The sequence below is a fragment of the Salvelinus fontinalis genome, chromosome 37 (genome assembly GCF_029448725.1).
Source record: "Salvelinus fontinalis isolate EN_2023a chromosome 37, ASM2944872v1, whole genome shotgun sequence".
Classification (NCBI taxonomy): domain Eukaryota; kingdom Metazoa; phylum Chordata; class Actinopteri; order Salmoniformes; family Salmonidae; genus Salvelinus; species Salvelinus fontinalis.
Window position 1 is genome coordinate 32875259 of NC_074701.1, and position 16378 is coordinate 32891636.

The 16378-nt window shown below is 43.8% G+C and overlaps 2 protein-coding genes across 25 annotated transcripts in view; both read left to right on the top strand.

The window, feature by feature from the left end:
- LOC129836540 (calcium-activated potassium channel subunit alpha-1-like) overlaps positions 1–5721 on the top strand; it is a 361164-nt gene extending 355443 nt beyond the window's left edge. For 14 of the 24 annotated variants that reach the window (XM_055902871.1, XM_055902883.1, XM_055902872.1 and 11 more), the window contains one exon: positions 252–5721. In XM_055902871.1, the coding sequence (XP_055758846.1) occupies positions 252–403 (152 nt within the window). In that variant the 3' untranslated portion in view covers positions 404–5721. The remainder of the gene's footprint in view (positions 1–251) is intronic. The other 10 variants (XM_055902881.1, XM_055902893.1, XM_055902896.1 and 7 more) reach the window with 2 other exon arrangements.
- A 1760-nt stretch (positions 5722–7481) lies between these two features.
- Positions 7482–9281, top strand: LOC129835997 (uncharacterized). Its single transcript, XM_055901708.1, has one exon. It carries the CDS (start codon positions 7482–7484, stop codon positions 9279–9281), a length of 1800 nt encoding a protein of 599 aa, XP_055757683.1.
- Positions 9282–16378: the final 7097 nt, after the last annotated feature.

Below are 16378 nucleotides of genomic sequence, written 5' to 3' on the forward strand. Positions count from 1 at the left end.
GTGCTGTAACACACTTGCCTGAGCACTAAGTTGACTGAAACACACACACACACTTACATTCACACAGACCCACATGCACACACTCCAAAGTTGAAATAACTTTACCTGGAAGGAAATGAAGTACCTGACTTGAAACCTATGATCCCTCATGCTATATAAGGTGGCTACTTAAACTGAGACAGGAATATATGACATGACACCGTATGGATTATTCAACACTAACACTCTGTTTCTGCCCCATCCCTCCGCAGAAAAGAAATGGTTTACAGATGAACCAGAAAATGCCTACCCACGGAACATTCAGATCAAGCCCAGGAGCACTCACATGGCCAACCAAGTCAACCAATACAAATCCACTAGCAGTCTGATACCACCAATCAGAGAAGTTGAAGATGAATGTTGAAAACCAGGCCCCCTTGATGACTCTTGAGAATTCTGGACACTCTTACGAAAGGAGATAAGAGATGGCGAACAGGGATGATAATGATGATTAATTGGTCCCCACTCATTCTACAGATCAAGGGTTTGACATAAATACCACAACTGGAAGGGGCCTCCTATGTGTATACCTGTAATGTTACTTCCATGCTCTTCATGTTTCATTTATAAATCTTCCATAGAGATGTACATAATGACAATCTAATGAAGATTGTACACTTCCTCCCCCTTAGCACTTTTTGAAATTATTTGAAGTTGAAGAGAGAAGATTAAGTACTTCCTGTAATTATTTGCAATAGTTCATCACCTCTTCGTGTGACCAGACTCCATGGCTACTGTATTTTGAGGTTACTACTTGTTGTTGGAGGATGAGCGTCAAGGCAGTTCGCTCATCGTTCACCACATCTCCCAAAGACGCCATTGGGGCTGGCCACTCATACACCGTGTCTGTTTCCGTTCTATTTGCACTAAAACTGATCACGTTATTTTGCAACACGTCTACGGGAAACATTGACATCTCCCCAAAACAACACCCATCACAGAAATGTCAACCTTTTGGTTGTCGATTCACTGAACGAGAGAAAGGCTGCTTGTCATTTGAAGAGGTGTACAGCTGTACTGTGTACAGATCCATTACATCACTGCTTAGGGTATGCTACTGTATGTCGACATGCTGTTGAGTAATCATCTGAATGAATGCATTCAAGTCCTGTAGAATGAGATCATATTGTAAATCAGTTGTCTTGAGACTCAGAGTACTATAATAGATAGTTCTGGGATAAGCTGGTTGACCGTATATAGCTACACTGTACCTACATCTGTTCTGGTGATATCACAATGGCTATGGATCATAATGATGTCTTTGACCGTGTTTGAAGCTCCTATCATCGCATGGTGCCTGAGCCCTTTTATAACAATACAGAGCAGATGATCAACTTAACCTGAAAACATGAACGGGACGAAGGACAATCTTGTCCTATCCCTTATGTGTAAACATGAAAGGGGTGAATGGACAACTTTGTCTCGTCCCTTGTGAACACGTTAATTGAGTGAAAGGACAGCCTTGTACACATCTTGCATATGGCACGTGTGTACTGTACGTGGCAGCAATGTGTCCCCTCAATAAAAACATTTGTGGTACATCTGAGTTAAATGCACTAATTAGTGTCGTCATCTCTCCATCCGTGTGTATGTGATGGTGGTTCAGCCTCTGAGGGAGCAGCATGTGGGATCAAGGCTTCAAACATGAAAGACGTATCGGAACTAGCTCTGTCTGGGGGTTGCCGATCAACTAATGAACTAAGCAAACACGTTTCTATGCTCACCATCATGCCCAGTCACATCACCGGTAATACAACACCTATGATTGAGCTGAATAAATGTGAACAAACATTAGCTGTGTGCCCTAAAAATGTAAGGGAAGCAATTAAGCCCAAACCTATTTAAGAACAAAAGAATAAGCATATAATTTCAATATTTTTTTGTCTGTTGAGAAATTTGGAGAAACAATGCCACATATTGCGTAAAATGGGCATCAGTGGGTCCTCCTTTGACCAGAGCCACCACTGCCTGGCACAGGGTTGGTAACAGAGGCAGCAAAGAGCTTGGATGTTCTCCGCTGCCAATCCTGATGTGATCATGACACCTCTAAACACTATGTTGGTAGACATTAAGGAAAAAGCTCAATCATAGTTTTGCCACTGATGACGATTCTCCGCTGGAGAATACTGCCTGTGTTCTTCATGTCATTCTGGTCCAGGCGCAAGACAGTGCGTGTTAAAAATGGACCATTTCTATTTTGTTTTTGATCCAGAGCAACCCAGACAGAGCTGCAGCCTTGGGGAGGAGAGGGTATGGTGTCACAAATGAACCAACTAAAAACTTAACCTAGATACTTTAAACATACAAATATGATTATTTTATATTCATATGAGCGTACTTATTTTTACACATGACGTAGTGAGAAACACTTTGTGAAAGCAATCCATTATTATTATTAGGCCTATAATTACATCAGATTATTTTATTTCTAAATGAATCACTGTATTTAACATAATCATACCAAAATGATTCATATCAATTCTGAAATGCTTATAATTAGAAATGCATCATTGAGGAAGAGTAGAAGTCCCCTCTCTTATCCCTGATAAAGTATAGTGATTTAGGGCGCTATTCAATCCATTATCGCTGAAGTTCAACATTACAGTTGGGTGTAAATGTAAAGGCAATGTTTCCACTTTAGCAGAGACTGCATTCACGATAAACGCTGCATATGTCCAGTGGTGGAAAAGTACCTATTGTCATACTTGAGTGAAAGTAAAGATACCTTAATAGAAAATGACTCACGTAAAAGTGAGTCACCCAGTGAAATACTACTTGAGTAAAAGTATTTGGTTGTAAATATATATATTTGAAAGTATAAATAATTTCAAATTCCTTATATTAAGCAAACCAGGCAGCATTTTCTTGTTTTTAATTTATTTATGGATAGCCAGTGACACACTCCAAGACTCAGGCATAATTTACAAACAATGTATGTAGGTGTTTGTGTTAAGTGAGTCCGCCAAATCAGAGGAATGACCAGGGATGTTCTCTTGATAAGTGTGTGAATTGTTGTCAAAAATATTAATAGTAAAGTGCAGATACCCCAAAAAACTACTTAAGTAGTACTTCAAAGTATTTTTCCTTAAGTACTTTACATCACTGCATATGTCGGCTCAATCGGAAATTACATGTACATTTCTATCGCACAATCTGTAACGCTTCAGTGATACAGATTGACTAGAGTCCTAAGTCAATATTGTATAATAGATAACATAAATCTAATGAGAGCCCGAAGTCAATATTGTATAGGAGATCTAACTCTGAGCTTCTGTCTCAACTGTTGAGTGCTCCTCAAAACGTAAATGGGCTTAGTTGAAGGATCTCTGTAGCTGTATTGATAAATTTTATTGTACTGCTCATTTTCATCTGTAAGCAAATACGAATATTTTTGTCTGAAATAAACAGAACGTAAACAATCACAAACAAACTTGAGTTTCAATGGGTGTAAATAATACCCGACAGTAAGCCAATCGGAAAAGTGCATGAAGGCCCTATCTGAGGCATTTAGCCATTCGTTCTGTTCTGAGAGTAAAACTGGGTGACCTCTACTATCAATGATTGACCTAAATTAGGTCTCTTAGTAAGGAGAGACACATTGAAGTATTGTTTTGTGGATGTATAATGTCACTCTTCATGGACGTGTGTTTCTAACTATGTGACAGATTGTTAGAACATCATCAGGTAGTTTGCATTGAACAGATAGCCATGATATTATAGACTAAGATAATGTTTTCTAAAGACCTGTCATTCTTGACAAAAAAAGGACATATATTTGTGTCTAAATATGTTGTGTATATTCAGCCATTATATAGATTTTTCTGAAGCAAAATGTCCTCAGCTTTCTGTCTGTCTATTGGGTGTGGTGCGACTGCTCATAAACATTCTGTCCTGACGTGAACTTCTGAAGCTTTTGTGCTTACATTGTTGTAACACTTTGTAGCAAGTATAATTATTTTCAGAAAATATGTGAGTAAAAATGTATATATAATTGGATTGTTAATAATATACTCACTAGCCTGAAAAACAAGGAATTCATCTTTGACACGGACAATGACTTGATTCATAACACATACTATTGACGAAGGACAAAATTATTGTTTTGTCATAAATGGAAAAAAAATGTCAACTTGACTTGAGCAGGTTTAACAGGACCTGGTTATATGAACCATCACAGAGGTGCAGACATAAGCTGGTACCAGTTCAGCAAAGCTTATCACAGTACAGAGAGAACATACTTCATTTAGTTTCTTAAAATAGTTTCTTTATCAGGGTTTACATTCCATTGTGTCAGCTCTCGTCATGTATGTCACCATAGTAATATCCATGGATTGTTTGGAACTCATTTGTATTATTTGTTTACAGTTTTATTTTTTTATTCAGAGGTACTTAAATAAATATCACTTTACTCAAATCAAATGGAACAAATCACAACCTAAACAGATGCATACTTACAGAATAGTCTACCAGTGTATTTCATTATATCTGAATGTTTTTTTATTTTCAATACTTGTACCCACAATTTGTGTGACTGTTTTGACTCAAACTGGAAAAGACATTGGACTGAAATCTGTTCTTACATTAAACTGTATCTCTTTTTGGTACAAATACTCCACAAATCTATGGTACTGCTGTAGACCATATCGTACGTTCGTACACGTCTTTGCAATGTACGCCTCTAAAGTTAGTGTTTTGAAGCGCCATGGAAAGTGTTGTTGAACAAGCATCATTCAGTCATTCACTGACTCACTAACTCGGAATGAGTAGTAGAATGAGTTAATTCTTCTCAGAAAGGGAAGTAAATGTATGTGACTTATACTGGCGTGGAGAACATCCAAGCCATCAATGCCCCCATGCCAGTATAGTGCCAGGCAGTGCTGTAGGTCAAGAGGGCCCATTTCAAGACCCACTATAGCGAAAAGTGGCATTGAAAAGGAGGGACCATGGGGCAGGGACATGGGGCTCATCAACCCTCAAAGTATCATACATCTGTGTTGGTCGTATTGTCTGTAGCTTAAGGTACCTATCTTGTTGTTAGGCGACTGCAGGGAGAGATGTTAAAACATGTGTGGTAGAAGGTCTGAATGACTGAAGGATGCACAGAGAGCACAGGCCAGGCTGTTTCATGTGCTCTGGAGTGTTTTGTCCGCTTAAGATAGTCAGGACTAGGAAACGTCACACATCACTGTTACAGTATGTTACATATTTTTGTTTATCTATTTTGTTACTGTAAAGGATGGATAAAATAACTTATTTGTTGGAAAATGTACTAGATGTAATAAAATGTATAAAACTATGGGGGGATTTAAGTCTTAACAACACATTGAAATTGCAGGTGGCAATTTTTGTTGATTTTTTTAGGAAAAAAAGAAACTTGCAGTATTTTGGAGGGTGGGCTGCCTATCAGTTCGGGTGGAATTCAGGACATTGCTCTCACACGTCACATATCTGATTCTTTGGCACATGGTCATTGCCGAAATCAGGAGTTTCACATAGCAGTCTACTTAGTTTGGATGGATACATGGAGGATTTGATGGTGCTGGGTAGATCTACCTGACTCTGTCAAATATAATCAGCTGAAAATATACTGTCTTGTACAAAAAGTTTGTACATAAATTGTACATGGTTTCTTTTTGTATTTTCTCAAATTAAAATGGATGTATTTGTGTTCTAAAACTGGAACGTCTCCTCTCATTTCCTTCCAGCATTAGAAAATGTGTATATTCTTTACAGTGATGCACGTTAGCATTAGATGAAAATACACCGTAGTGACAATATACTACGGTACGCACAATCACAAGGTGTTAATATTTAATCATGCATTTTCCCACAAGGGACAATTAAGCAAATATACAGTACATACAATAGTTAACATTAAAACAAACACAAGTTCTGTCCATCGCAGTCTCCCCCAGGATAGTGTCCTATAGGAGCAGACTATCCTACACATATAATTAGAAAATATATTTTATTTATTATGTCTCTGTGATCTTACAGTTTCCTCCTGGACGCTGAATCATAAACGTCAGAAAATATATTATATTCTGTGATGTGTTTCCTCCTGGATGCTGAATCAGACATATCGACACATACACATTAGAAAATGTATATTTATTATATCTCTGGGATCCTATACAGGTACAATAAGAGGAAATGGTGGTGGTGGATGACATCTATTACATGGATCCTGTCTTTGACCTTGGCTCTCTGGAGGGAGAGAGGTTGAACTCAAAATGAATGTTTTACATTTTCCTGTAAGCCACCCATCCCGATTCCTGCATGCGGTAGCATCACACAGGCATTAGTCTTGATTTACGTTCTGTGATGTGCTATTACCTGCTCCATCACTTACGCCTGTCAGTCAGGCGGGATCCATGGTGATGGTCAGGAATGGGCCTGAGAACACTTCAGTCTCTTAGCTCCTATATCAATATAGGGATGGAAAATAGTTGAGGAGATTGAATCTCTTTGACGGTAAAAGGTGTTACCATCTCTGATTTATATTACGCTTCATTACTGCTGCATTACTTCAATCACAATGTAGAGAAATAATGTGAGTTAGAGATGCTAAAGAAGTGTGTGTGAGTAGGGCTGGTGCTCCTCCTCCTTGACGTCTCTCAGTAGATGTGTGCAATTTCACACTTCAACTTCAAGCAGCAGAATATATGACCCTCCTTGGCATTTGTCCTCATTTCTCTCTAAAATGTGCAAACACTATTACCCTTGGGTTATCTAAAGTGGTGGGGCGATGATTCAATGGCTTCCTGCTGCCTCTGCACTCCCTCAGCCTCACCATCACAACACAACAAGCTGCAGAAAGAAAAACAAGAGACAGAAAGTGAGATGTAGAACGAGAGAGTGGGGAGAGGGAAAGAAAGAGGAAGATAAATGCATAGAGAAAGAGAGAGGGGGAGAAAGAGAGAGGGGGAGAGAGTGAGGGTGAGAATGAGAGACTGACAAGGAAGGAGAGGAAGAAGGAGAGAGATGGGTTGGAGATGATGTTTGTAGTTGTGTTGATTTGTAGCCTGATAAGGGTGGCACCCAGGCGGCTGGAATTGATGGCTTGTTAGTGAGGACGGGCCCCTCTGTGAGATGTTTTCAAAATGATTGATTTACAATAAAGTGGCTCCTGGGGTGTGCACGCAGGCAGAACTGATGCAGATCGATCAAGCTGAAATTGATTGATCAGCCATTTAGCTTGGCAGTGTGTACCGAATGAACCCCCCCTTCCCCTCCAGCACCTCTTAATAAAACAGAGAAAGAGAGACCTGGACCTGTCTGCTAGCAACACAACATGAACCAGGCGATATCTGAATAAGGACCATACACTATGAGGAGCTGGTGTGTAACGTTTATGACCATGTACTTTTTACAACACAAAACATTCACACAAACATCCACAACATCACCCCCATCTCCAGCGCCGCATCGCTCTCCGTCACATGGTCCCCCCCATGTCCAGCACCGCATCTCTCTCCGTCACATGGTCCCCCCATCTCCAGCGCCGCATCGCTCTCCGTCACATGGTCCCCCCCATCTCCAGCGCCGCATCGCTCTCCGTCACATGGTCCCCCCATCTCCAGCGCCGCATCGCTCTCCGCCACATGGTCCCCCCCCCATCTCCAGTGCCGCATCACTCTCCGTCACATGGTCCCCCCCATCTCCAGCGCCGCATTGCTCTCCGCCACATGGCCCCCCCATCTCCAGCGCCGCATCGCTCTCCGTCACATGGCCCCCCCCATCTCCAGTGCCGCATCGCTCTCCGTCACATGGCCCCCCCATCTCCAGCGCCGCATCGCTCTCCACCACATGGTCCCCCCCATCTCCAGCGCCGCATCGCTCTCCACCACATGGTCCCCCCATCTCCAGCGCCGCATCGCTCTCCACCACATGGCCCCCCCATCTCCAGCGCCGCATCGCTCACCACCACATGGTCCCCCCCCATCTCCAGCGCCGCATCGCTCTCCACCACATGGCCCCCCCATCTCCAGCGCCGCATCGCTCTCCACCACATGGTCCCCCCATCTCCAGCGCCGCATCGCTCTCCGTCACATGGCCCCCCCATCTCCAGCGCCGCATCGCTGTCCGTCACATGGCCCCCCCATCTCCAGCGCCGCATCGCTCTCCACCACATGGTCCCCCCCATCTCCAGCGCCGCATCGCTCTCCACCACATGGTCCCCCCATCTCCAGCGCCGCATCGCTCTCCGTCACATGGCCCCCCCATCTCCAGCGCCGCATCGCTGTCCGTCACATGGCCCCCCCATCTCCAGCGCCGCATCGCTCTCCACCACATGGTCCCCCCCATCTCCAGCGCCGCATCGCTCTCCACCACATGGTCCCCCCATCTTCAGCGCCGCATCGCTCTCCACCACATGGTCCCCCCATCTCCAGCGCCGCATCGCTCTCCACCACATGGTCCCCCCCCATCTCCAGCGCCGCATCGCTCTCCACCACATGGTCCCCCCCATCTCCAGCGCCGCATCGCTGTCCGTCACATGGCTCCCCCATCTCCAGCGCCGCATCGCTCTCCACCACATGGTCCCCCCCATCTCCAGCGCTGCATCGCTCTCCACCACATGGTCCCCCCCATCTCCAGCGCCGCATCGCTCTCCACCACATGGTCCCCCCATCTTCAGCGCCGCATCGCTCTCCGCCACATGGTCCCCCCATCTCCAGCGCCGCATCGCTCTCCACCACATGGTCCCCCCCATCTCCAGCGCCGCATCGCTCTCCACCACATGGCCCCCCCATCTCCAGCGCTGCATCGCTCTCCGCCACATGGCCCCCCCATCTCCAGCGCCGCATCGCTCTCCACCACATGGTCCCCCCCATCTCCAGCGCCGCATCTCTCTCCGCCAGATGGTCCCCCCATCTCCAGCGCCGCATCGCTCTCCACCACATGGTCCCCCCCCATCTCCAGCGCCGCATCGCTCTCCGTCACATGGTCCCCCCATCTCCAGCGCCGCATCGCTCTCCGTCACATGGCCCCCCCATCTCCAGCGCCGCATCGCTCTCCACCACATGGTCCCCCCATCTCCAGCGCCGCATCGCTCTCCACCACATGGCCCCCCCCCCCATCTCCAGCGCCGCATCGCTCTCCACCACATGGTCCCCCCCCCATCTCCAGCGCCGCATCGCTCTCCACCACATGGTCCCCCCATCTCCAGCGCCGCATCGCTCTCCGTCACATGGCCTCAAACTGCATCGTTTTTTTTCCTCTCTGTCGCTGTAACGCTCTAGGTGTCGGGGTGTTTGTGGAATCAGACGCAGGAACAGCAGAGCTTCAATAGGTTGAGTTTTAATTCCCAACTCGTAAACAAACAATGTCCAAACTGTACTACTGGGTGTCAAATAAACACCTGTCTTCAAACATGAAGACAAAACCAGTACACACACACGAACCACTCCCGAAATCCAAAGAAACAGACGAACAATCCCGCACAAAGAAGCAGACAGGCTGGCTGACTAATAAAGCCACCCTGATTGCCAATTCCCTCAAACCAGGTGATAACCATAAACACATAAGGAGGGGGAGGAAAAAGAGTCAGTAGCAGCTAGTAGGCCGGTGACGACGACCGCCGAGTGCCACCCGAACGGGAAGGAGAGCCTGCCTCGGTTGAAGTCGTGACAGTCGCAATATTTCTATAATAAAGCATTTGACCTTTCCATTGTCTTAATGATGGAGGATTGGTTGATTTCCAGTTTTTAAGTATAGGCTTTTTCAATATGATTGAGGAGAAGAGTATCATCCAACCCATGGGGAATCTCACTGTGTACTGTATTCTGTTATCAACGTGTCCTTCTGTGACTTGGAGATACAGTGCTGGTAAAGACACTGTTTAACCGTACCTGCGCCTCGAAGGGAAAATATAAATAATGCTGACTGTCGTTGTCTTGCATTGGAGTCTTTCATTGTGAGGTAAATAACAAGTCCTGATGTAAGTCGGTTTATACTGTGAAAAAAACACAGCAATTGATGTTGGGCAAAGTAAAGGGCATCTCCACATATGTGATGGTTGACTTTTATGTGAATTCTTGGTAACCTTTTATTCTGATAGGAGCCGATTTAGACTTAGGAAATGTACGCCTTTACTATGCATGCCTTTCCTATGCACTTCTCAGTATTCAGTTGCACAACTGGCTCTGCAGGTGTGGCTACCTTGCACGCTTTGAATAGATTTCATTCAACCACTGAAAACCCTTCAACATGCTGGCCAACAAATTTTGTTCATTCAATAGGAGTTTCAGTACATTAATCTTATGCAATCCCTTTATATACGATCTACCTTTTAGTTAGAATTTTGTCCACAGACACTATAATATATCGTGAGAATGGGTTTGTGCTGCGCTTCATAACGATTTAATTAACCTACATGTATTTTATTTAAATATATAAATACACACACACACACACATATATACAGTACCAGTTCAAGTTTGGACACACCTACTCATTCCAGGGTTTTTCTTTATTTGTGCTATTTTCTACATCGTAGAATAATGACTTGGTCAATAAAAAAGTGGTCAGATGAAGCAGATGCTAAGCTTCAGGACTGTTTTGCTAGCACAGACTGGAATATGTTCCGAGATTCCTCAGATGGCATTGATGAGTACACCACATCAGTCACTGGCTTCATCAATAAGTGCATCGATGACGTCGTCCCCACGGTGATCGTACGTACGTACCCCAACCAGAAGCCATGGATAACAGGCAGCATCCACACTGAGCTAAAAGCTAAAGCTGCCGCTTTCAAGGAGCGGGACTCTAACCCGGAAGTTTATAAGAAATCCCGCTATGCCCTCTGACAAACTATCTAACAGGCAAATCGAATCGTATTACACCGACTCCGACACTCGTCGGATGTGGCAGGGCTTGTAAACTATCATAGACTACAAAGGGAAGCACAGCCAAGAGCTACCCAGTGACCCGAGCCTACAAGATGAGCTTAATTACTTCTATGCTCGCTTCGAGGCAATTAAAACTGAAACATGCATGTGAGCACCAGCTGTTCTGGACGACTGTGTGATCACGCTCTCCGTTGCCGATGTGAGTAAGACCTTTAAACAGGTCAACATTCACAAGGCTGCAGGGCCAGGATTACCAGGACCTGTACTCCAAGCATGCGCTGACCAACTGCCAAGTGTCTTCACTGATATTTTCAACCTCTCCCTGTCTGAGTCTGTAATACCAACATGTTTCAAGCAGACCTCCATAGTCCCTGTGCCCAAGAACACTTAGGTAACCTGCCTAAATAACTACTGATCCGTAGCACTCACATCTGTAGCCATGAAGTGCTTTAAAAGGTTGGTCATGACTCACATCAACACCATTTTTTTAAATAAATTTGATTTCACCCGGATGAGCATTTTCTTGTTTGCTTATGGCCTTATACAGCTGGTTGAGTCGGGTCTTAGTGTCAGCATCAATTTGTGGTGGTAAATAGACATCTACAAATAATATAGATGAAAACTCTCTTGGTTGATAGTGTGGTCTACAGCTTATCACAAGGTACTCTACCTTTTCGGTCATAAGACATGGTAGCAGCAACATTATTGTATGTTCATAATAAGTTAAAAAAACAAAAAAACAAAAAAACAATTACAAACAATTTGAAAAAACTAACAAAATATCACAGTTGGTTAGGAACACGTAAAACGGCAGCCGCCCTCTCCGGCCACATTCTGTTCCGCGTTCATGGTTTCCTTGCGCGTAAAGGTGATGATGGAATTATGAGGGAATTAAGGCAAGGTCAGAATACGGCGTATCTGTAGACACACCTGCTCCACACCTTCATTTATTCCATCTCCACCCCAAACAAATAGCTGGTGAATAGCAGGCTATTCTCAATGCTTAACTTCAAGGTCAGAACACACGTAGAGAGAAAGGTACATCAAAAGGAATTCCATTCCATTTACGCATGCTTAACTATGGTTGGAATTCCCCCATAATGCCCTATAGATGCATTTATAGTATTTTGAGTAAACCTAAATATGCCAACAAACATTATGTATATTTGGTCACTCAGTCCTCTAGTTAACATATGATGGGAGAGGGGCTCCATAGTCTCACCGTGGCGTATAGTCAGACAGTGGCCCTATCATTTTGCTTATTAAAAATATACAGCCAGTCACAGCAACCGTCACCACAAGAGAGGCTGCCAATAATATTTACCGTCTGTCGATGGATGGCATGGTCTATCCAGGAGACACCAGGGGGCGTCTGGGATTGGTCTGACTGGACTCGACAGCACCATGAACCTCGAGCTCCTGGCAAATCAACCTCACAGGAACGACGAGTGTCTTCTGGAGGATGCCTGAGGCCTGTAGCTAGGAACCAGGAGATGAAGCTCGCTAGCTAGCGCTGGATGTCTGTAGGCCCTAATACAAGCAAGGTTCTGTTGATCTAAACACAACACATCTGCTGCCAGATCACGCATCACCCAAGAAATCTGTCACGGGGAGCCTGTAAGTTGCGCTTTGAACTCACATCAAGCATGAGAGCGATATCAAAAGGAGAATGCCCTCAAAACAGCCGTCTTCTGAGACTTAAAAAGCAATGCGTAGGTAGGCCCTAGTTTAAAAAAATAAAAAATGTTTTTCTTGGCTGCTGTCGTGAATAAACAGCTTTTGAGAAGTCATTATGGGCCATTTGGTAAATCAATACAGTGTAAAATCTAAAATCATTTTCATGATGAACTGCTAGCAAGCTAGGAGTATTGAGCTGGGTTCAGTCTATCCATGTTGTGATGGCTGTAATGATTGGGATGGCTGTAATGATTGGGATGGCTGTAATGATAGGATTTCCATGACAGTGATGTGAGGCATGTTGTGACAAATTACTGCCTTTCTCTTTGACCTCGCTGGATATCAAGCTGGGGTGTTGTACACATGAGACACACACACACCTCTGGTCACACAGCGTCTGCCCCAGAGAAAGAGAGCCATAGTGAGTGAGAGAGAGAGAGAGAAAATCAGAGGAAAAAGTAAATAGAGAGGAGGACAGAGAAACAGACATACAAAGAAGATCCAGCTCAGCCGTGTGTGTTAGCGGTTTCCATGACGATGTGGCGTACCCCGTGCATCAGCGCAATGGCAGATAATTATACAGTGATTCTTTACCAAAATAACAAGGTCATTACAGAGCCTTGTCAAATCAATGCTGAGAGTGTCCGTACTGATTAAGCCATCCCCTCTTAGCTCTGACACTGTGTCAATAGCATCCAGACAGGCAGGCAGAGAGAGAGGGGGGTTGGAGATTGAGAGAGAGCGCGAGAGAGAGCGAGAGAGAGAGCGAGAGAGTGTGTGTATGTGTGTGTGTGTGTGTGTGTGCGTGCGTGCGTGTGCGCGCCCCCCCACCACCAGCTCAGATGATTGGAGTGCAATAGCCATCAGTCAGGGAGGTTGGTTGGACTAATGATTCCCCGTGCTGTCTATTACAAATACATGACAACTCAATCCTGCTCACGGAAACACAGAGACGTGAGGGAGAGAGAGAGAAAAGAAAAAGAGACCTTGTTGCAGCTTCATTTGAGGCTGTATTAAATTGGAGAGAGCAGCTAATCTTTACCTGGGTTGATTAAAATGATTAAAGGAGAACAATAAAGGAACAGGGGAAGGGGAGTTCTCTTTCTTCCAATGCCATTTATAATTTGTTTAGTTCTTTTCCTCCTGTTCCCCGAAGAAAGTTAATGGATCTCTCTTTTTTTCATAATGCTGTTACTCTGGCTAACTTTTCTATGTATCCCTTGTTTATCCCTTATCCTTGTTTCTGCCAGTCAGTGTTCAGGATAATCCCTCTGGCTAGTGTTAGGGTTATGTTAATAATTTGATACAACTCAAATACATGTATCTAACTCAAAAGCATATGTTTACACAACTCTCAAATGAATCTGTTTTCCTAATAAAACTCTAAATAATAATATGATTCAACTCGAAATAATAATTTGATACAACTCGAAATAATGCTTAAAATAATACATTTACTAACTCGAAATGTTTACCCAATTTAATTTAATCAATATGTGTACCGTACTTAAAATAAGAACCTTATCCAAATCAAAATAGCACATCCTGGCTCAATGAACAAAATAACAAGTTTACCCATCTGAAATTAATCAGTTTACATAAATCATAAGAACTTTATCTGACTCAAAATAACAATTGTATCCAATTCAAAATAATCCTGGTTCAATGGACATCCTGGCTCAACGCTAACCCTAGTGTCAACCCTCACCCCTTACCTCAGCCTGAACCCTAACCCTAGTGTCAACCCTCACCCCTTACCTCAGCCTGTTACGCACGCCTCTGAGAAGAGGGAACGCAACTCCCTGCTACAACTCAACTCTCTGAAGTGCAAGAGGTATGGACTGTAGGTGCGAGTAAGGATGACACAAAAGCAGAATTTACCGTTTACTCAAATTTATTTTCTTACACGGTAATATGGGGAAAAGGGGCTGGACGGAACCAAAGCAAAGAAAGTAAATATCAAAGTTCCCCCTCTCCTATCTAACCTGCCTACCCACTTAACTTACCTAACTTAACACCGCCTGGTGCCCTAGCCAAAATACAGGGGGTGGTCCGCCCAGGTCTTACCTAGTGTGCCTAGACAGTAAATATACTACGGGTATATGTATGCCCGCGGGCCTCTTGCCTAAGCACTCCCAAAGTGCCTTCTCCTTCCCCCCTGGGAACAAATGAAACAGAGTAATTATTAATGATTTCACAAACACTCACAAACACAGGACATAGAAAAACTGCTACCAACAACAACAGTACATACCACACTTTCTGATACACAACCCACACTATATCACAATCTAATTTTTCTCTCTCAATCTCCAAATCTCATCTCCTCTCTCTACTCTCAATCTCATCTCCTCTCTCTACTCTCAATCTCATCTCCTCTCTCTACTCTCAATCTCAATCTTCTCTCTCTTGGCAGAACACTGGCTTTTATCTTCAGGTGGCAATGGTGATTAGAGTCAGCTGCTTCTTGACGAGGGGGCGGGGTCAGCTCCAATCACCAATTAGCCTGGGGTTGACCAATCAGCTGGTTGGGGAGTACTTCAGGATGCCATCTCCTGAAACACACACTCAAATACAAAACAGAACACAGAAACTGGGGAACGTAACACAGCCTGAACCCTAAACCTGACTTATTGACTATACAGCATAATTCACCATACCTTTACAACTCTTTCACTTCCTGAATACAACTTTCTCTTAATCATGTAATGGTGCATTAGTAGGAACTGAATTGTCTCAAATTTACCCTCTGCACTGTCTCTGCCTGCATGATCTGTGATCAACTGCCTAATCAATATGTTTCAAAAGATGGTCGAGGTTAGGCTTATCAGCCCGCTTGTGAAAAAGAATATGTAATACCCAAATGTTATGGTTCACGGTTAAACAACCAATAAAGATTTAGCTTAATGACATTCACACCAGCTGCTGTAAATACAGATCAATAATTTGTGCTATTGATATTAACAATAATACTTTTTAATTTGTAGAGCGCATTTCCCACGCTCAATGTGCATAAGGTAGAAAACAAAAGGAGAATGAATAGCGGTATTTAGTGCAGGGACGTGCAGTATGTGTGGTTTTCAAAATTTGTGTTTCTAAATCCCCCAAATTGTCTTTTAAAACTCCCAAAATGATTTTAAAATGATTTTAAAATGAGGTTTGTTTATAAATCCAAAAACTAATTTTGAAACCCCAAAAACTGAGTTTAGAAAATAGAGTTAAGACCTTGAAAGTGTTAAAGTGCCTGTGATTCTTTCAAAGAATGCAAATCATTTCCAGCTCACACAAACCTCATTATGGTCAACCAATCACTATTTCTAAACTGTATTAGCACCTGTGTCTTGATTTAATAATAAACTCACAGGTCAGTTTATTAGGTACATCCATCTAGTACCTGGTCGGACCCCCTTTTGCCTCCAGAACAGCTTGAATCCTACAGGGCATTCTTCAAGGTGTCGTTCCACAGGGAGGTTGGTCCATGCTGACGCAATGACATCACACAGTTGCTGCAGCTTGGACGGCGGTACATTCATGCTGCGAACAGCCCGTTCCATCTCATCCCAAATATGCTCTATTGAGTTGAGGTCTGAGGACTGCGTAGGCCGCTCAAGCAAGTAAACTGAACTAGCTGTCACATTCCAGGCAATGTTTTCCACTCCTCAATTGTTTAGTGTTGGTGATCGTGTGCCCAATGGAGCTGCTTCTTCTAGTTTTTAGCTGATAAGAGGGGTACCCAGTGTGGTCGTCTGCTGCAATAGCCCATCCGTGACAAGAATCGTCGAGTTGTGTGTTCCGAGATGCCGTTCTGCACA